The following is a 22015-nucleotide window of genomic DNA, read 5'->3' as shown; positions in this document are numbered from 1 at the left end:
CAAAAGAACAACTAAGTTTATCCTTTCACAGCCAAAAGTTTGATTGGGAACGAGAAAATTGCCGTCTGTTAAAATATATTTATTCATGTCCCCAGAGGTGAATTATAATTTCACTGTTCACTTCCCACCAATCATAAGGTATCAAATTGACTGCGATATTGCTGGCTAACCTTGCTCTAGACTTAATGATATAAATCAAAAGAGATAAACAACAGAATCTGACAGATCTGCCTGACGGCTGTTTTCAGCCCTTAAAAACTCACCAGGATTCAGTTTTATAATATGTATTTCAGTCCTTGGGGATCATTCTGCCTGGGTTAGTGAAAAGAATGAGAACGCGATGGCAAGATTTTTCTTTAACTGATGTGACTGCACAGCAGGCCTTTAAAGAACATAAACCACCACGAAACCTAATAGTGAACTAAGTGGCAAATAAGAGTACAGAATTACGGTCATCAAAACCTCCCCGCTGCTCCCAGACAGTCTTCTTGGTGCTATGCGGAGGGCCAAATTTATCACTGGTTTAAGTCAATATTACATATGAAAATTAATTGTAAAATAATTAATTTAGCCCAGTATACTGTGGGAAGGCAAAGGAAATAGAATAATGGGAGGACTGGTGTTTTAAACATTATGAAGACCTTACAAAGAATGTTTTTTAAATCTTCCCCTAAGAGTTCCAATAATTTTTCCCTTATACTGAAAATATCTGCATGTTATCATTCTGTAAGAGAATACTGAAGTTCATACAAGGGATGTAGTATTCTGTTTTATTGGGTTCATCTTTTTCCTTCAATCTTTGTTCCCTCTAATACAATTCTGACTCACTGGACTATTTCACTTGTCAAAACTGCTTAGTATTTCTCTGGCGCATCATTTCAATCAAAGAAAGCAGAGACCAAGAATGGGAACACACAAAATCATCCTGAAATAAGTAACTGTAGGATTGACCCTGTAAGTGAAATATGTCAGCAGCTCCACAATAGCTCTTAGCAAGCAAAGGGCCAGGATTTCAAAGGCAGAAGGTGCATAAGTGCATAAGAGGAATTTTTTTTTTTTGTCTGTTCTCTACAGGCAGATAGACAATAGCAGAACTGGGATTGAATTTGGAATATTGATACACAGCTATACATTTATTTAAGAGATGTCATCCCCTGGAAGACAGTCAGACTACATAGCTACTGCCTCTTTCTGTTCATTTCCACACTAGGATTTTTATGGGTTAGCATTTCTTGGTCCACAAAGACTGCAAATCTAAAATAACAACTTATATAGACACCGTGTAACAACCTCAGCTTAAAAGCATCACTATCTTCTCTACTAAACATTTGGCTCTTAAACATCAAACGTTCCCCAGAGAACAGCAAAAGCAGTGTAAAAAACCATTGGGTTCTATTTGCACTGTTTTGACAACAAACAAAGCTAAGAGAGAACAGCAGCTATTATCAGACATCTGTTCTAAGGATGAAATTATATTTATGGCCTCAGGAGTATGTGCTGCTCAAATTACATCAGAGAAAAGGTCAGCATGCTCTAGGTGTACAAATTTAATTCAGTTTGAGAAATCAACACTGCTGCCCAGAAGTAGAGTTCTCGAAGCACAATTATACAGATGCAAAGGCTGAGATAAGACCAGATCTTCCTTGTATGCACTGCAGGAAGCAAAAGTGCTGAAGAACTGGCCTTAGCTTACCTTAGAACGACAAAGTCTCGGACGGGATGAGGAGCCATGCTGTTCAAGACGTACTGGTAAACTTCTGTCTGCTTGTCCAGGCTCTCGACCACCTTCCACTGCAAGAAGTCCTCATCCCAGAGGTGACGTTCTCTCAGCACTCGGTTCAGGACAACTGATGGGGGGGCTTCAACTTCCACCGAGGCTTTCCAAAGCCTTAGCGGGTTCCCATCCCCAACCTGGAGTAAAGCAACAAAGAACATAAACCCCCATGATTTATATGCCTATGTTCAGCAGAGGATAACTGAGGACAAAATCTTGATATGGGTACCTGCCTTTAGCTTAAGAGCATGCATATTTCCCTGCTAATCATTACTATTATTGCTATTGCTGCTGCTCTACTGTATGGGAAAACATACGCATACTAGTCCTGGATGGAAAACTGAAGTGATACATTACTTCTGCTCTCACACCAGTGTATATTTGGACCAGTTCCCATAGTGCCAGGGGAGTTGCTGTATTATTTCTGGCATGACAGACACTTTTTCAACCCCAAGCATTGTAAGAGTAATGAAGAATATGTGCGTGCAGAAGTAAAAACAGATGAAAGCAGAGACTGAAACCCTGGGCTGAAATGAAGCTACCACCTTGGGCAATATGATGCACTAGCTGGAACTGAGGGTCCATTAACCCTCCTGGTTAATTGGTGGAAGAGCAAAACATGCTGATTCAGTTATGTGTCAGGTACACAGATGTTTGCTCCTCAAAATAGCTGCAAGGGAGGTACTGGGAAAATGCCTTTCAAAGAAGGAACACGCAAACTGCTTGCTAACTCCTCCCAGCTCATGGCTCCTGTTACTTGTTACACCTCCACAGCATGCAATAAGGGAGCGGCTGGGCTACGCACAAGATGAATATCCTAAATTCCACACATACAGCTTTTCTGCGTGGTTTTAGGGGTCATAGGCAGCAAACAAGTTAACGGTAAGCACTGGATCTTGCAAGCCCTGCTTTTCTAATCCCTCCTAACCCTGGCATCCTCACGTACCAATGCTAGTGCTCCAGAAACCTCCAGCACCTCCCACAGACCCAGGATTGTGTCCCCAGAAACCCACCTTCCACCCCTCCCACCTTCAATTATTTTATGTTGTTCTAATTTCTTCTCCCCGAAGCTCTCGGTTCCCCAGTCCCCCTGCCCTAGAGCCCCGGGGACTCCCCATCCCCTCTGCAGACCCAGCTGCCCTCGACCCCAGACCTGGGCATCCCCTCTCCCACATCCCACATCCCATATCCCATCCCCTCTCCTCCATCCCAAGCCTGAGCCCTGCTACTCCCTCTCCAGGCTCCCCCAGTCCCTCCCTGGAGAGGTCACTCACAGAAGCTGGCTACAAACCAGAGTAATTGTCATTTCTTTGCCCTAACAGAGGGGTCGCACCTTCCCAAATAGGGGTAATGCTGCCTCCTGCCCCCTCACTGTCCAGACCCCGCACTCCTCCCAGCGCCCTTCCCCTACCACACTAACCCATCCCCTCCTCTCGCTAGCTGCTGCTGGTTTGCAGACCTCCGTTTTGCCATTGCATTTCCAACAGCCCTGAACTCCACTGTCTGCATGGACCCTGCAGCACCCTCCTCCTGGCTGCAGTGCTCTGGCTTTCCCTGCAGAAGTGACGGAGCCTGGAACAACTTCAGAAATTTTGATAAAAGTTGTAGATATCGAAAATCCACCGGAAACAAGGACAAGAGGATCAGGGATAAAACTGGCCGTGTGGCTGGCCTGGCTAAGTCAATCAGTGGGCAGCCTGAAGAGGTTTTTTAATATCTATGTTCTGGCTGTGTTCTCCAAAATGCTGGCAAACAACAGGAGACGGTCAGAAGCTTTGCCTCTCCCCCAGTCAAAGAGCTTACCCAGGTAACGTTATCTGTTGTTGAAAGTCTCAGCTCGTGCTCTGGTTGCGTTGTTTGCTGTATTACTTACTTTACCCATTTTGGAGACCTTAGCTTCCTTTGTGTGCCTTTTTCTGGAATCTCATACTTGAATCACTATTGTATCACATTTTTAACTGCTTTTAGTAGTCTTCTAAAAAACCTTTGTGTCCTGACCAGACAGAAAGGTACGTATTTAGCCAGGCAACAAGTCATAGTGTCCCACAGCTAGGCTGTGTTTTGGTTTGGTTTCTTTACTGCTTCTTCCATGTCTCCCCAAATTACCTTTTTGTAGGCAAGTTCTGTGTTCTCTATACTGGAACACGTGACCCATCCTTTGAATTTCTCTTTTGCTTCTTTCTGGAGATTCTGCATGAGACTTTCCAGGTACATCTGATAGTTCCCTCCTTCCTCATCCACTTGTTTTCCGAGCTCGTCTAGGGTGGGAGAATGCACTTCTGCGTCGACATAGGAGTTTCGGGACTGGGTGACCATCTCGTGCGGGACCTGTGCCACAGAAGGGAGGGAAAACCCATGGGGAAAACCTCCTGCTGAGAGCTTTTCCTTAAGGCAGTGTGTTTCTAGGCTGATGGACCATTCAGGATCCAATTGCCATGAGCCTACGGTCTGTAAAATGGATACCTATTTCTGTCTTTGCTTCTTATGCAAGACGAGAAATCAAAGTAGTATAATGAACGAGCTCAGAATAGCACTACTCATGCAGAATGGTATTAGGCCGATCAGCTGTATGTCAATACACCTGTGTTACTCCTCTAGGCCCCAGAAATGTCACCTTGCGCTTCGGGGGAAGGGAGATACGAGCATTATCTCTTCTCCACCTGCAGTGAAAGCAGCTGCAGGAATGACTGCATATCCCTATGTGATTTTAGCTTTATTGCACGACACACAGAAACAAAGTGTATCAGCTCTTCTTTTTGAGATGAATAAGTTTTAACTGAGATGTTAAAAGCATTATAATAAAATGAAATGTTAAACCAGCAGATTCTCATTTTAATTAGACTAAAATTTCCTAAACCAGTAGTTTGGGTTGAACACTGCCACAGAATAATTACCCTGCACTTTTAATAGTTGCGTCTTTGAATGCTAGAAGGGAATAGTCATAAAGAAATGAGATAAATAAATTTTAGATAGAGCAAGTTTACAAATAAGTGAGGCACCATCAATCTCTGAGCTGAGACAAGACAGAAAATGTAAGCATAAACATAAATACTTCAAAGGATGCTGCATTATGGGGGCATGAATAATGCCGTTTGAGTGTCTCACTCACCTCAAAAAGTTTGTTGCATTCCATTATCATGTGAGCAAGTCCCTGAGTAGCTGCCAGGTTTTCACTGAGGTCCTTCTGATCTGGCTTCCCTGTTGCATATTTTTTCTGTATTACTCTGTAATTGAATTCAGTGTCTCAGGTAAAAAGAGCTGAAACTTTTAAATATGAAAGCTAACAGCAGCAGGATGTTCAGAACACCAGAGAGAAAAGCCTAACTTTAGTTTTTATTTATCACAAAGGTTGCTCAGACTGTTGGGCCTTTTTTAAAGGAAAAATGTTTACCTAAAATATTGTTGAGCCAAAGGTAAAAGCAGGAAAGGTTATGCATGTCCTGCATTAGGTGCTGTACATTTTGAAATGGATTTCTAACAGACATGATGTACAGCGGTTTACGTTGTTACTCCTTAAAGTGCTTGCTCAGACACTGGTTGTACACATACGTGACCAAGAATCTCAGTTTATTCTGAACCAGATGGGGGAAAAAAGAAGTCAGGAGGGACATCTAATTGGGACCACTAATGTTTAACAGGGTCTATACCCTGTTTGGTCTACACTCGCTGTGTTACACATCATCTTAATGTGGCCTGAAATAAACTTGGTTTCCCAAGTGGCAGAATGTAGCCAGAAAATACAGAGTGAAAAACCACTCACTGAAAATCTACATATTAAAATCCTTTGAAACATTGTCAATCTTTCACTTCAGCCCCAGCAAAGTCAGGCCCTTTCCCTTCACAGAAGCCAACATTACTTGTACAAAACTCACTAGTGCCCCACTGAAATTTCGCATGGAAAGCAGGCACTGCATATTCACAACAGCCAGCCAGAAATGCCTGCTGGGCTTGTGAAAACACCTTCTGTGCATGTACAAGTGTGCTCCTGGCTCTGCAGCACAGGCTTTCCCCTCTCACTGAAGCCATGCCCTGTGTAACGTGCTGGAAAGCAGATGCTTTGGAAAATTTTATCCTGCATACCTTTAGAAACACTGAAAGCATCATTTTGTGTTAAGGATATGACTATTTGTAGAGTTGAGAAGAAACTTGCCTCGGTGAGCTTTCTTTCTTCACTATATTGAGATGGAAGAGGGAAGGGGCCAGACAAACAGCTACGTTCATAGGAGTCATCTGATTCTCCTCCACGGAGGTGACGTCGCTCAGGAAGCACAGCAGAGTCTGCAAAACCTCCCGGTTCTCATCGGACATCAGCATGATGGCTGCCTGCACTGCCTGCAGCCGCTGCTCCTTGGGGACGTCTGAAAAAAAGCAAGTGCCGTTCGGGGGGGGGTCAGTTGTAAGATCCGATAAGGAGCCAGGAACAAGATAGAGTTAGCACAGGCATTCACGCTCCGGGAATGGCTTTCTGGAGAGGCAGGTGACTGGGGACGAAGGGGCAAAGACCAGCTGGTTGTTGGAGGGTCGTGGTATTTGCTCATCTGTCATGCACAGCTCGCCTAGCTAGCGTACAATATTTCTCTGTTCGTTTGAAAGGCTGTTCCCTGAGAAAGAGACTGAATTTCATTTAAAGTTTAGGAAGGGAGAGTAGTACTCAGTACTCCTATCTTTAAATGGTATTTTTCAGGTTTCTTTTGTCCCCTGGGAAGACGGTTCAAAAATTCAAAAACTTTGGGAAAATACTTACACTTGCATCCTGAACCGTAAAAGAGTTTAATGAAAGTGATAATGGATATGCTTAAATAGCACCTCAGACAGATTCATTTCTAAGGCTACCGTAAGTTTTCTCAGTTTGGACTTGGAGCCCTCCTCTGGGTATTACTTACGCTCTATATATGATTGAACAGAAGAAGAACAAAAGCAGATTTACCGCAGAGGGAACAGCCAGCTTTTAAGCTCTGCCTGCTAGCCTTGTACAAGCACTTTATTTTAAAAGCTTTCAGACACGAATGACAAGCTGAACACAGCCCAATGCTTCTGATTTTCTAGAAGCAGCAAGGCCAGGTCTTCCTGAGAAGTAAGAGGAGCCTTTGCTAAACTCGCACAACATGTCTTTTCTCCCCACATAGCCTCCTGGTACTCCCTCACCTGTACTGTTGCACTGGTGGGTCTCACACATAGAGAAGACTGGCCAGCCCTTCCAGTCATAGGTAAACATTAGGCAACTGAGAGTTTTAGGGAAATGAGGAAAGTTTCTTTAATGCTATGCCATATAGACTACTACACTAGTCATCTCATCCCCAGTCCTCTGTGTTACAGCAAAACAAGCTATGCTGGATATATGAGAAAGATCTTCAGTGAGTCCCAGAAAATAGGAAATCCCTTGCCAATACACTAAGAGAGGAAAAATCCTTCCTAACTTCACATTAATAATTTGTTAAACAGGATGAAGGGGAAGAAAAATTCCCAGCTACAGATTTATTTAATTGCAGACATTATGAAATACAGTTGGTATCCCAGCAATTCTCAACATTTTTCTTTCTGTGAAAGGAGTTTTGTCAGTACCGTCTAAACCAGAAAAATACATTTGTTGTTGGTCACATGGAAAAACCCCCACTGCTACTCATTCTTAATCCAAACACTGGTCTCCAGTATCTACAGAGCCCATCCTTTCCTGTTCCCACTTTGGTTTAAACAGACCCATCCTCAAGTCTTTCTGAAATCCTTTAAACTACTGGTGCAGTTCAAGAAAATCTTTCCTAGCACTTTTTTTCCCCCTCCAATCAGTGTAAAGAAGAGTTCTTCAGACTTCCCACTGCAGTACCATGTAGGGTTACGGAGTCAGCCCATGTCCCTTTTTACTTTTTTTTTTGTTGTCTAACAGCAATGTTTCACCATTCAGCCTCGTGGCTGTTGTGAATCCTAACGCCAGGCTCCTGACTCAGAGATGGGGAGTTGTTCTGGCTACAGACCTAATAATGCCGATGACATTGAGATCTGCCATGTCTCTCTTCCTTTAGCAAGGGGGTAGTTTACTTGCAGTCGCTCCTGTGCCAAGATAGGACATTCCCAATTTTCATCAAGTAATAGTTTAACGGTGATTTTTTTCCAAGGACATGTGGATAATCTTCTCCATGGCTACTTCACTATGGAAACAATTGTGATTGATTGCCATTTTATTAGCACCAAGAATGTCTGTTGCTTTTCTGTACAAGCTCATTGATGTGTACGTAAGCAGACAAGACCTGCAACCTGTGAGCAGGAAAGAAGAGGAGGAAACGATGGTCCAGGGCTAGGCACCAGCTGTTTCAGTTCACTTGCGTCCCAAGACATCATGTATGACCAAATCCACTAAATTTATTTGTGATGCTGTCTCTCGTGTGGAAGATCACAGCATTTCTCTACCAGCTACAGACATTGTAATGTTAAATACATTAGTGACTGTGCACCACAGACAGATTTTTACAGTAAAGGGAGGCAATGGAAGTAACTTAGATTCTTTAGCACTGGGATTATACAGTGTTTAAAAATGGCTTTCTATTGTTTTGGCAGCTGAAATGTCTGCAAGTGAAAAGACTAGACACACTTCTCTTTAGTGCTTCCAATTACTTGGCTTAGGCTGGCTGGGTACGCTTTTCTGTATCTGCCAGAGCACTGGCTGACTGGCCTTCATAAAGGACATTGTCAGGAAAACACTCTAATTCCTCTGGCTTTCCAGTGTTTTCCTCCTTGTTTATTTCTCCCTCAGTCTGGAGAAGAGATACACAGTCATTTCCTGATATACAGGGATTTTTCATCATTCTGATGCATTTGTGCCTCAGATTTTGCTGAAGACTGCTTATGCTGAAATGAAAAGAAGAAACCCTCTGGGTTTTTTTCTTTCTCTATGAGATCTTTACATAAAAGCTGAAGATCTAAATGAAGGCAGCTTGTTTCTTGCATGTACATTTTATTGACTACAATGAAAAGGCAAATCAAAAGTCACAGCAAGGAAGGGGAATGCACAGGCATGTGTTCTCATGGTCAAGTATCACTTCTCCATGCCCAGAAGACTCACTTGTATTGAGATGTCTGCATGAAATGGGCCCACAGCTTTAAGAAATCTGACAAAAATGTGAGTCTTCGTGCTTTTTATGTCCATGGCAGCCTGTCCTTCTGGCTTCTTTCCAGTTGTGAGGCTGATATTTTCAAAGCTTTTCAACATTTGAATGCTGTATTTCCATTAAAATTGCTAGTATTCTGACTCTGAAACCTTTAGGCGGTTCTAAAAATCTTAGTGAAAGATTTTGAGGGCAGAGAGGTTCTTTTATACATCTCAAAGGTAACCGGAAAGAATCTCAGCCGGTGTTAACATACCAAAATTATTTACAATATATTATTATATAGTATTTTCTAATTCTCTATAATAATAAAAATATTGCAACTTACATTGGTAGATGTGTAGAAAAGTCTCTCCTAGCTTACTTGTGAGGAGAGGTTCCGGCAAGTCCCTGAAAAATTGCTTTACCATGTCTGCCACATCATATGCCGACTGGTCTTCATAGCTGACGTTTTCTGGAGAGCTCTCGTTCATCTGACGTAGGGCCTGGATTCGGGATTTCACTCCAGATTTTCGAAACAGACCCACCTAAAAAGGCACCATATTGAATTAGGTAAAAAGAAAACATTACTTAAAGAATATATATATAAAAATCTATTACAGGGGACTTTGATCATGACCAAAGCTTGGGTTCCTTATTTTACTCTATGCAAGAACAAGGAAAACATGCAAATGTGATGGTCACAACTTGCCCACAAGCCTCGTAGGCAAGTGCATGGTCTCATGACAGGACTGTAAGAGTTAAAACCACTGCTGCTCTGTATCCCTTCCTAGAGGGAGAGTTCAGAGTGCAAGTGGTTTCCCTGCTGCCTGAAGAGTTTAAGCAAGATGCACAGCTGCTATAAATCAGCGTGGCTTGCTTGGCTTGGGTGACTGTCTGTTGATTTACTCCAGCTGAGAATCTGGTTCCTCATGTTTATTTGGGTCTATATTTTGAAGACTAACAAGAAAATATTATGCTCAGCTAAGTAATAAATGCTGTGGCAAAAGATTAGTACATCCTGGTAGAGCTCTAAAATCAAGACCAAATCTATTTTTTCCCCTTCCTGCTCTCTGCTTCCAACAGTTCCCCCAAATCCCAGTGAAAACCCCAGTTCGAAAGTGGGGGCCACAGAGGGATTACTTGTGCAGTGTCACTAAGACACGTTTTTATCTTGTTTGCGTTCTATTCTAAAGGAAGCAGTAATTCTTCAAATGATGCCTTCATGGCAGTGCTGCCCTTTTCCGTCCTTCTCACCAGTGGAATTCCCCCAGGGAGAATTCCTGAGCCTCCACCACATTATTTATTCCCAAGTGAGTTTACAGTATTTTATTTGGGAAGTGTTAGCACTGTTTTCCTTCAGTTTTGCAGGGGCAAAGGTGAAATACTGAAAAAGACCTATGAAGAAGGTGCGTTTCAGTTTTGGAATTACAGACTTCTGTTCCCCTGTGCCCACTGTCTTGCTGGTGGTCAGTTTAGCTTTCTGCATGGTGTAGCCCACGAACAAAAATGTGTAAGGGCAAAGAAATAATGCCTTCTGGCCTTCTTCCCCTTACTCTGCCAGCACAGAGTTCACGTAGGACCCTCCTTTCCCTAGAACACCTCCCATTCTCAACTGTACGGTATATAGGACTTTTGTTAACTCACACATTAATGACACTAATTACATAAATCACACACTCTGCAGCTCTGCGAGGGGATGTATTTATTTATAGGGAGATGAACTGCTACACCAGACTGGCTGTGAGGCAGCTCTTCTGCTATGGCTTCTTATTGATGAATTTAGCATCACTTGTGAGCTACATTTATGTGTAGGAAGTAGAGAACGGGAGTGTGCCCTGTGTACATCCCAGTGCACTGTATTTCTGTTCACAGGCTCTTTGTTCTGACAAGAGAATACAAGAAAGAGCATCTGGCTCTTTTCATTTGGTTTTCCCTTTCCCTTTCTCTTCTTCTTTTTAAATCTCTTTTTCCTCTTAGAGATGTGTGCTGAAGATGCAGAAGTACACATGGTAATTCTATCAAAAAAATGCAGTTTTGGCATGTGGTAGATAAATGGGACAGCAGAGGCTCCGTTCTCTGCTTTTGATGGAAAATGTCCTTGCTGGCATAAAGAACCTTTAAAAACTTCCAGCTAAGTCTGATTTGAGAGGTCAGACATCAAATCTCACCTGCACAATCTTCTGCTGCATGTCATTCTGCTACTCTCAATCTCTGTTTTTGTTTAATGATATTTATCCAAACTCCTATTTTCCTTTTTCTTGGAAAAAATAGTAATTAGTCAAAAGAGGACAGTTCTTCACTTGATAGAAAAAGATGTTTTAGGCTCTGTTCAGAGCCTATTACAGACTCATTCTGTAAATACAATGAGACTATAAATCCAGTGATTTATCAGAGGTTAGTCTGGCTCAATCTCTTTATTATCCTCATGCTGTGGATCATCTGCCCTGCAAGTAGCCATATGATGCATGACAGAAATAAAGATGCAGTTGACAAAGGCAAAGCAGTTTCTATTTCACAAGCTGAAATTGAATAATATATCCTACAAATAACGGTGAGGCTCCTCACACCATCTTAGACATTTCAGTGCCAGGAGCCAGACCTTACAATGATTTAGAGCAACCTCAACTTTACCAAGCACGTGGAGTAGAAGCTCTGATGCCTGTTCAGGGATCTAGACTGCACTTCTGCAGTGCATGGAAGGGACACATAAGCAAGATGCTGGGCAAGACTGGAGGCTGCTCAGACCTCTGGCCGGGCATTAGGAGACTTTAAATTAAATGGGAACAAAGGGAGTGACTGTAAAGCAGAGAAGCTGAATTGCCTGGAGGGTTCTGGCCCAGAAAGGTTTTTGGTGGAAAGATATTTTAAATGGTCCCAACCTGTACTTCTCCTCCTTCATTTTCTATTCCATATTTTCCCAATTCCACTCTGAGTGGAAACACAAGCTGAGTTGAAGTGGCCCTTCATGTAGCTCTGATACTTACCAGCAAGTAAACCCTCCCTCTCGGAGCAGATACTTGTCTGAGACTGCCCATGGACACTCCTTTTGACCGCCTCAAATATCTCAAGAGCGTTCTCCTTCTCTTTGGTTTTACCCTCCCTTTTGCTTTCTCTCCCATTTATCCCTCCTCCCTTTTCTCTTCCTTCCTATTGCTCTGCTTCTTACCTGACAAGCCCACCCCTATCCCCACATCTCCTGTTCCTCATACTTGGGCAAGTGTCTCCTCCTCCAATCCCATCACTGATTCCAGACTTGCTGCATCACTTTTCCTCCTATACTGGGTTTCCCTGCTCAGTACACAAACCCAGATTAACACAGCATGTTAGCTACTGAATATATTGCTTCTAGTTGTCTCTATGCATCTTCCATTAATACATTTCCAACAGGCTATTCCTCCCATCCCTCAACTCCTGTGCTACGTATGGTAGGCAGAACTCATCTCACCTCACTTATGACACCCAGGAGTTAGATGTCAAGGTCTGATCACTACAGAATCTCTTCACGGTCAGCAGAGAGAAAGGATAGGAAGGACCTGTGTCTCCTCACTCGCTGTAAAGGGAAACAGCTGTGATTCACAGCTAGGCATTTAATTTTTAGACTTCCATTTTGGGGAAGATGACTGTCACCCAACAAAACAAGCTGAACAGTAACCAGAATGGTGATCAGAAAATGGAAGGATTCAGAACTGACCACTTCCACCCTTTTTGTGTGCTCAGAGCTAGGAAAGCAGCAAAGTCTGCAGCGTAAAACACTGGTTGCTCCTTTCGAACTTGCAACTATGTAAAGGCAGTTATGGAAGAGGTCATACGACATCAGGTCAGTAATAGTAGAAGACTGAACTCCATCAGCCAGCGGGTTTCTCCCAGTCCTATGTTCATAAAGATACATAGCCTCATCCTTAGGGGAAGAACAGTAAAATTATGATTGGTATGCCCCTGCTCTGTAGCTAAAGGGAAACATTTTGAACCCTTTCAGCATGAGGGTCTCCCAGCTGGCTTGTTGCAGCTAAGATCACTATAAAAGGAAACGTACCGTAATGGCTTTGGCATTGAACCGCTGCTGACCTAACTCTATCTGGATATATCTGACTTTGTCAACAGAATACTTTGAATATTTTGCTGAGTTTGCTCTCTATTCTTGGACTTTTCTTTCTTTGCTAAGTAAATAAAACTTTTTGTCCCGTATCTTGTGAAATGGTGAATGCAGTTAACCCTCAGTGGCAACTGTCAAGCATAAACAGTCAAGCAGATACAGGTAGAAGCTGGGAGTCTTGAGCTCTGGTTCAATAGACATGAAGATTTCATGTCATTCTTTGAGGTAGGCTGTTGTATACTAATCAGCAGGACTGTTATAGCTACAAGAATTCAACAGAGTAGCTGGATACAAATCTCAAAATGGCAAACTATCAGTAATGGCACCAGGTCTCAAATCAGCAGAGGAGGTCTGGGCCCAACATGGGATATAACAATCTTCAAATAATCCTGCTACCAAGTACAAAAAGCTTCACCATTGCTTGCTTAGGGTGGCTTTTCAGAAAAAATCAACCGAGTCCCTGGAGTAAAGTTAGTACCTGATCTAGACAGTTGTTCCGTAAGTAGCGTAGCGCTTGCTGTATGCTCTGGGGAAGAGGCTGTCCTGTTCTCTGGACATGAACTATCAGAGGCACGCCAAAGACATTCTTGTCCTTGTAGTCAGGGACTTTCATCCTCTTCATGAACTTTGGCACAGACCTGAAAATTAACACGAACAGGCTGCATGAAAAGATCAGAGTATTTATGCAGTCTCTGAGTAACACTCCTGGCAGAAGTCGGTAACTGGGGCCACCTCCTTCTTTATAAAGATGGTGAAATAATGTTTAATGTACAATACATGGACACTTTATAATCTGTACAATTGATGGATTTCTTGACAACTTTTATAAGTAGATGGCCTCTGGCTCTAGGATATAGCATAATAATCTGTTCCAACAGAAAACTTTTACTATGCAGTTGTCATCCAGCTGAAGCCAACGTGGTTTAAAGCATCCATTAGGGACTCAAAGGAATGGCACAGCAAAGCATAGTGGAAAGGGTATCTGAGAGAGAAGTCCCCTAACATGCTGAATGATTTTTATACTACCAGTTACAAGATTTAGTATTTCTATTGACTAACAATTTTCAGTAATAAATGATGGCTGGAAATCCCTATGTGCCAGATTCATCCCTGTTGTTCCATGATTTATTCTAGTTGAGTAACTTAAGTGAAGGTGGTGAGTTCACTTTCTTCCAAAAGTGATGGTGAAGACAAGAACAAACTGGATTCCCTTGGAGAGTCATGACTACAGTGGAATTTAAAAAAAAAAAAAAAAAAAAAAAGGATGAATATGGCCTGAATGTGACAAAGATTTTTCTCATCTGTGTGGGAAGGAGATAAAATTTGGACTAAATGACCTACTGAAGGCATATAGCATATAACTTCACAGCTATTTAGAGTTCCACTCTTATAAATCCTTAGAGACTGATTATACAAACTGAAGAAATATTTGTCTGGAGGGAAAACCTCTGTACAAACAGCAGGATCTAGAATTTGCTGTTTTCTAGTCTGTTTATTTGGAGTTAGGCAAGGTGAGATTCATTTCAGTACAGACATGGTCAGCCAGCTGCAGGGAGCTGCACCAAAGGAGAACAGCCATCTGAGGGTTCATCTTAGTAAATTTTAGCTCTCTAACGGAGATTTAGAAAGAGTTAGCAGTACAAACTGCCTCCATACCCACTGTGGAATGAGGCACCTCTGGAGGGTGACCCAAAACCTCAGCCTTGGATAGAATGAACTGCCTTTGGAGTTGCCTGTCTTTTTCCACTGACCACAGACAGCCGACCCAACTTGCTCAGATTAGACTTAGAACTTTTTGGAGTGGCTGATGTCAGTGAGGTGAAGCTCCTATGTAGTCCCTTGTATCTGTTTTTCCATTTCTAATGGAAAATTTGTCTTATCTAGCTTACAGCTGAACTTAGTGGGATTTTGGTCAAGTGCTTTGACCATGGAAATCACAATGTGAATACCAAGTCATATTATTTTTGGACTCTGTGGCTCTGTGTATTCGGGAAAGTTTCTGTTATCCTTTTGATTATTTCTCAGATACTTAAAATCTCTTATCTATGCCCATTTCCATTCTGGTATACCTCAGTCTGCGTGGCCCATCAGGGTTCGTATACTATTAAACATGCAGGTTTCTGTAGCTGGTTGCTACAGAAGGAGCCACATTGCCAGCACTCATGTCCATCTGCCCTTCGCTCCACTCTCTGAGCGACCAGGTACCTGTTCCAGCCGCTACGGCTGGAACCTCCCTGTAACGCAGGTCCAGGCCTAGGCTAAAGCTTGCGTCTTTTGAGCTGTAGAGAAAAGTCCCATAACTGTTGTAACCCTTCTTTTAAAGCACAAACAAAACAATACCGAATACATGAAGTATCAGCAGCAGCTGTTTCTTTTCGAATCACAAAACGAATTCTGGGGAAGACTTACTGTAAACATTTCCTACTTTTAATCACTCTCTCCTACTCCTGTTTATTTTTCTGGAACTGAAGTGTTGTTAGAGAGTCCGGGGTTGTCTCTCTGTTAGAGCACAGGAATGAAGTCTGATCTCCAGTATCTACTTCTGACTTTGCCACTGAGTCATTAGGCAGCAATGGATTAAAAGGGACAGTTTCAAATTCTACGGTTGAAGTCAATTGTTCCTCCTAACTGCATTTACTGAATTTACTATCAGAATAACAGAATTAGGAGAAACTGTTTTCTTCTAGAAATATCTCTTTTCCAGTTACTGATGGTACTCACCAGGTCCAGCCATGTTTGTTTGACATGGAGTACTTTTCCATGATGGCAGTAAGACGAAGCAGAGAAAATTTTTGCAGTAGGTTCAGTTGGGCTGCTGACTGATTGCTGATGTGAAGTGATGCGATGGAGTGGCTCAGGCGATGTGAGATTTGGAAACTATGCCATCGTAATCTCCTTTAGCAAAAGAAACAATAGAAAAATGAGACAACTGCTTTAATGGGGCAGAAAAAGATGGTATACTGTGAGATAGATAAACATACACACACATACATTATGGCTTGTGGTGTGTCAACTGAAAGAAAATGTAGCTTGGAGGCAAATAAAACAAATTGCTCAATCTCTCTAATTTTGGAAATGCCCAGGCTTTGATTTTTTAACATTAGGTTCACAAGGGAGTGTGGGTCCCATCCATGTACTCAGGGAAGCAGTGCTGCCTGCTATGCCCTTTAGCCCACACATTTCCAACAGGATGTGGGAGATCCAGATTCAAATGTTCTCTCCCTGACTCAGAACTGGGATTTGATGCCTGGTCCCTCACGTCCCAGGGGACTGGCCTGACCACCAAGGTATTTGGAGATGAGGTTCTCCAAATATCTCTATTATTAAATACTGAAGGATTTTTTGGAGAAGGGATTGAACCCTGTGTCTCCTTGGCAAGAGCCGTAACCACCAAGCTATTGAGCCACTCCCATCTTCTCTTTACTCCAATGCACTTTCTCTATATACTGGATACATGAGAAAAAAACCTCATCTCACTTTCTTCTTTTGCTAAACATCAGTTCTGGCTCAAATCCTAAAAACTTTGGCGCTACTCATTTACTCAGTAGTTTCCTCGAGTTCACTTGCTTGTGATGGTGGTGAGCAAGCATGGGCAGCAGCAAACCATGGCACAGCAGAATCCTCTGTGAGAATGTGACAAGACTGACAGCAGATCAGAAAATACCAAGTATTTTCTCACTGCTTTTGCACATACAAAGCCACACTACACACAGCAGTATGGATCTACAAAGGCCTTTACCCAGGACCATACTTCCTTGGCTCAACAGGAACTCATCCCTCTGACTTAAAACAGGTCTGCAAACTATTAACAAAATCCCGCTTTTCACTTTTATTAAGAAGTTAATTGTATACCATCATTTCATCCCATCACGTAAGGGACAGAGGCAGGACAGGGAAATTCTCTCTGAGTACAAAGGGACACATTTTTAAAGCAGACCAGTGCACAAAAAAAGTGCACAAGGCTACTGATGCATAAATACCGAGGTGCATAACTTAGAAGACAAACTGAAAATACATCCCACAACATATACAGGATCCTACTATGTAATCAATGGATCAAGAGAAAAAGAAAAAGCCTTAGTTTGCCCTGTTAAACCAATTCTCCATTGATTCCACATAAGAATTTCCATAGCAGGATGTCTCTTCTCCCAAAGTGCCACCCTTCCCTGGGAAGTCTTCATCCCCATAGAGGATGAGTACAACTGTAACAATACCCCGCACCTTCTGACTCCCAGGCTGAGAGCCTCTGCTTCATTATACAGTATTTCACAGTCTATGGATTTGTGTACAAAATTTTGCTACCTACCTGCTTGGCCTTGTGAGTGATGCTCCCACCCCAGAGTCTCTCCTGTCCCTAACACCAGTGGCTTCGGATTCATTCAGGGATGTTCCATCTCTGTCCATGTCACTCGGTGTAGTCCGGCCATCAGAGACAGAGTTTCCTTCAAAATCAAGAGTGATCTGTGTGGGTGACTGGAAAGGCAATGATGGAGATTCCCTGACTGACACATCATCAACTGGCAGACCTGGCAACACATTCTTTGACCAGCCATCTACCACCTCCTGGAGTCCATTGACATGTTGCAAAATGTCATCTAAATGAGGAAAAAGGACATCTTTTTCTAAGTCCAGGAGGTCCCCAGTACTAGCATACAAGTGGGAACCTGGCACATTGTCATAAATACTAATTCTGCTCTCTTTAGGACAGCAAGCCATCAATCCGGACTCTTTTGGCGTGGAGCAGTTCTGTTTTCCCAAAGAGATGCTGCCTGTCCTCCAGTTTACACTGTTACTGTTGTCTGTAGGTGAGAGGCTTTCAATAGAAAGTGCCTTTGGGAAGGTCCCCGGTTTGTGATCCTTGGGAATATGCACAACCAAGTCCTCTTGGGAATGAAATTCATTTTTGCGGTTTTGGTCCACCACTTGCCGTAAGGCCGTTCCTGCCAGAACATCTAGGTCCTCCAGGTACATCCCACCTCTCTTGTTTGCTTCATGGCATTTGCGTTCCTTCAAACACGGTGTGCTCACCCCACTGCTGCTGTTTTCAGACTGACTGCTGTCACTGCTGGATTTGGCAGAAAAGGAAAGTCCTCTTTTGACTGAATCTTGTCCCATGTTTTGGAGATCGCCATTGACTATCTGTACACAGTGCATGTCTTTCAAGGATTTCGGCTCATACTGGAGAACAGGTCCACTTATCTCTAAAGGACCTGTTCTTCCCGAGCCTTTTAGTTTCCCATGCACGCCTTTTGCTTTTAGTGTCTCCATGCGTTTTAGAAAGGTTTTTGCTTTGGTTCGTGTTGGTTTCTCATTCTTCAGGTTGTCCCTGGGGGACAGGGCAGTATTTATTGCAGTGGACTCTTGCAGCAGTGTGCTTTCTACATCATGCTGGCCAGAGCAGTCGCAGGTCTCCCTGGCGGCGCCGCTGATGCCAGATTGACTCCTGTTGTCACTTCCCCCACTGCTCTCACTGTGAATAGATGAGACCTCAGGTTCACTCAGATCTGTAAGGACGCTCTCGCTGCTTGTTGTATTTTTCATTTTAATGTCCCCAGAAGATCCATGTCTGTCTGACCGGTGAAGTAATGCATCAATGTCGTCCACCCGAGACCATCGTCTGCTGGTTCTTTGGAAAGTCCATTTATTGCTGATAGCACAGAGGTCTTCTTCATCTGAATCTTCACTCTGGAAAACAGCAAGTGGCACATGTTAAAAGCAGGTGCTTCTTCATCTGAATCTTCACTCTGGAAAACAGCAAGTGGCACATGTTAAAAGCAGGTGCTTTTACTCATTATTTGAATTAATATGATTGTGCTGTTCCATGTGAGCAACGGGTGGTAAAGTCTCCCTGAACCTAGTTTACGAAAGATTGGTCATCAGTCCTTTCGTAACAGCCTCCTTCACTTAATTGTAAAGCCCGCAGCGAGCATCTTAACAAGTAAGGAGTAAAAGCCTGCTCTATGTTATGGAGCTCATGAGTCCCATCAGCGTCTCTTGGCTTCTGTGGGGCGGATTGCCTATGCACTGAACTGTGTAGGACTGATGTCCACAGTGACTGTTTAGGAAAAAAAAGGGTTTTGAAAGGTCCAAGTAGAGGGATCCTGACTTGCAGAGATGGTGTCAAGATACACATGGTAAAGACTGGGAAGTAGCTGGGTACGACGGCAATGTCAGCCATTTGAGAAACCAAGACAGCAAACATCTGGTGCTGCCCTCAGTTTTACACTGAGAACTAAGTAAAATCTATAAACTTCACAGACCAGGTACATCTAACAAGATCTATGTTTCAGGAACGTAACTACAGATAAATAGCCACAATGCTTAAAATAATAATAAACCCCCAATATTTGGAGGTATCACTTAGGGTGGGTCTGAACGCAGGCAAAGGCAGGCAGCGAAGGCAGCCGTGGAGGTGCGGGGAGGAGGAGCAGCCAGGCTCAGTCCTCAGCTTCTACAGTTGAGGTGAGCTTTCCTACAGTGGCAATCACTATCTTCATTGCCTTTGCCATCAGAGGCACCCCAAAATTGACAACCCCCAGCCCGCACCACTGTCTCTGCCTTCCCCCAAGCTCTCCGAGGCAGCGGCAGCCTCAGAGCCCTCCTGGTCTCATCCCTCAGCCTGGGGCACGCGGAGTCGTGCTTCTGTTTAGGCAGCTCCAGGAGCTACTCTGCAATGCAGACAACACGCGCCTTGAAAAAAATCTGGATAAAAAAGCTCTCCCTATGACATTTTTCTCATCTGTTCACTACAACAAAAAAGATACATCTTCAGCATAAAGCACGCAGTGTCGAACTCGCTGTTCTCTAGGGATGCGAACGAAACCCACAGCTGCTAATGAGTATCCTTCCTCTGACTTTGAACCAGGTTTATACTGCATTATTCTTGTACATTTGTTTTAAAGCAGAACAAACTAACTTCACCTACATGACATCCAAACAACTCTTCACATTCTTGGAAGCAGTATGAAGGCAGTAAAATATGACAGGCTGTCAGACTAAAATGAGGTGCTAAACCAGAAAGACTATTTTGGGACTGGAAAAATTCTCATTTTAAAAGTCTATTATTAGAAGTATTTTTCTATGAAGTTTTGATGGTAAAGTTATATCCCATCTCTGACTAGATCTCCGCTGGCCTGTCTAATTGAAAAATGTAAACCAAATTTTACAAGAACGCCCAAAACCTTAAATAATGCGAAACCTCAAAAGATGGAGATTGGGATCAGTAGTGTGCCAGGTCTCACTAATGCCATAAACTTTTGCCAGTTTATCACTTCTAGTTGGCCAGATGTTTTAGATCATGTCCAAACCATAAACTAAAATATAGCTATGAAATTTAGGGTTTAGTCATTCCTCTTTTATCTGTTAACGTTGAGGTGTGTAGTGCTCCTGCAGCTGATGTTAGTTCACAGGAATGAATGGAGATCTTAGTTCTGCGGCTAGCTAGAGAGAAAAATTAAGCAGTTAGTGAAGCGTCAGGAAACTGCCTAGAAAAGCCTAATGCTGCTTTGGCCATTTTGTCTGCAGAGAAGCAATGGCATATCAGATAGCTCTACCTTCATTTTAGCTCCACAGTTTGCTGTATGCATATACAGAGCGAAGGACTGCACAGTCTCAGGCACTTAAAAATTCATCTGTTGTGGTCTTAGTAGTGCCACAAAGTGGATATTTTAAAAACCGCACGGGTATGTCCTTTTAAATATTTAGTAGCAGTAATTATATCTACAAAGCATACCACTGCTGAAGCGTTGATGGCACCAGCCAATAGGATAAAAATATATATTTTTTTATTTGTTGTACATCCCAATATGCCAAAGGGACCTTAAAGAAGATTCTTGGCTGACACAAATCCCTGTAGCTGCACTGACATTACTGTATGAACTGACAGGATTTAGCCTGTATTTTCTACAAGCTGGAATCGATTAAAGTAGCCAAGTGGTAGAGACATTGTGAAACACACCAAGAGGAGAGCACAGAGTAAGAGACAGAAATAAACATAAATTCAGTGGCGAATATACTTTAAATCATTTTTAGAGGAAAGTAAGTTTTGAGATTTTTTTTTGAGAGAGATGAACAGAAATGGATATTGGTAGTAAACAAGTTTTGCCTCTAACCACAACAAAGATAGGATTACATTCTGCCCAAGAACTACTCAGAAAATACAGAGGGTTTGGGGTGTTGAAATTTGCAGCTCAATAAAAAAAAGTTTAGTGTTTTTTTTTTTTTAAATTGGTAATGAAACATGCTTGTGTTTCATCAGAAGTGAAATCAGACAAATGAAGTATCTGGATACTGAAATGCTTCCATGGTGACTCAATCCAAAGTCGGCTGCACTGTGAGTCCTGTGACATAATGCGCTTTTCTTTTGATGGAATCAGTAGAAATTCTGGGAGCCACGAACATCCTGAATGACCCACTGTTCTTCTTAGATATCAGAGTGCCCTGACAAACAAGACTGTCCTAAAAAAATTGCAGAGAGCACTTTGCCAACCGAGGCATCACCAGCTATGGGGACAGTGGATCAAGAGTAGGTCTGAAAGCAACGATTCATTTTACACAGGTGGAGCAGATATCTTGGAGCAGTGACTGTATACTTCGAGTGACCTAGGGTAAAATCAAGTGCATGGCTTTGGACCATATTCAAAAGTCCATTTGATACCATTATGTTTGGGAAGACGAGAAGGGGCAAGTTTCTTGAGGAGTGACTGATAACATTTGCCAAAGAGAAAGAGGTTTTGATTCACAGATTTGTCACAGTTGATTTAAAATAGTACAGCTTTTTCACTGAGGGTGTGCTTGCCTGAGATACAGAAGGATGCTAACAAAAGGCAAAAAGTTGGTTTATTTGTGGTGGAATTCTGCCACATTTTTCCAGCTGGGGGCAGGAATTCTCATAAATCGACAGCTGCAGAAGGCAGTTAATCCAAAGACTAATCTCTGTCTGTCCAAATTGCTTACGGACATATTTGCAACACATATACGAGGATTTCTGTATGCATCTCGATGGAGCCAAGGGGAAGAGAGCAACCCACAGCATGAGTGGTTCGGGTGGGAGAGTGGGCAGCGGGGAAC

At 42.7% G+C, this 22015-nt stretch overlaps 1 protein-coding gene across 13 annotated transcripts in view; it reads right to left on the bottom strand.

Annotated features, from left to right (window-relative positions):
• STARD13 (StAR related lipid transfer domain containing 13) overlaps positions 1-22015 on the bottom strand; it is a 318317-nt gene that overhangs the window by 21142 nt on the left and 275160 nt on the right. For all 13 annotated transcript variants that reach the window (XM_075050590.1, XM_075050586.1, XM_075050587.1 and 10 more), the window contains 8 exons: positions 17253-18631; positions 15668-15841; positions 13425-13584; positions 9200-9398; positions 5925-6132; positions 4884-4998; positions 3881-4102; positions 1694-1911 (listed from right to left, as the gene is read on the bottom strand). In XM_075050590.1, coding sequence (XP_074906691.1) covers positions 1694-1911; positions 3881-4102; positions 4884-4998; positions 5925-6132; positions 9200-9398; positions 13425-13584; positions 15668-15841; positions 17253-18631 — 2675 coding nt within the window. The remainder of the gene's footprint in view (positions 1-1693; positions 1912-3880; positions 4103-4883; positions 4999-5924; positions 6133-9199; positions 9399-13424; positions 13585-15667; positions 15842-17252; positions 18632-22015) is intronic.

Source organism: Buteo buteo, chromosome 18 (genome assembly GCF_964188355.1).
Source record: "Buteo buteo chromosome 18, bButBut1.hap1.1, whole genome shotgun sequence".
Lineage (NCBI taxonomy): Eukaryota > Metazoa > Chordata > Aves > Accipitriformes > Accipitridae > Buteo > Buteo buteo.
Note: the sequence above shows the minus strand (reverse complement) of the source record. Positions and strands in the feature narration are given on the sequence as shown.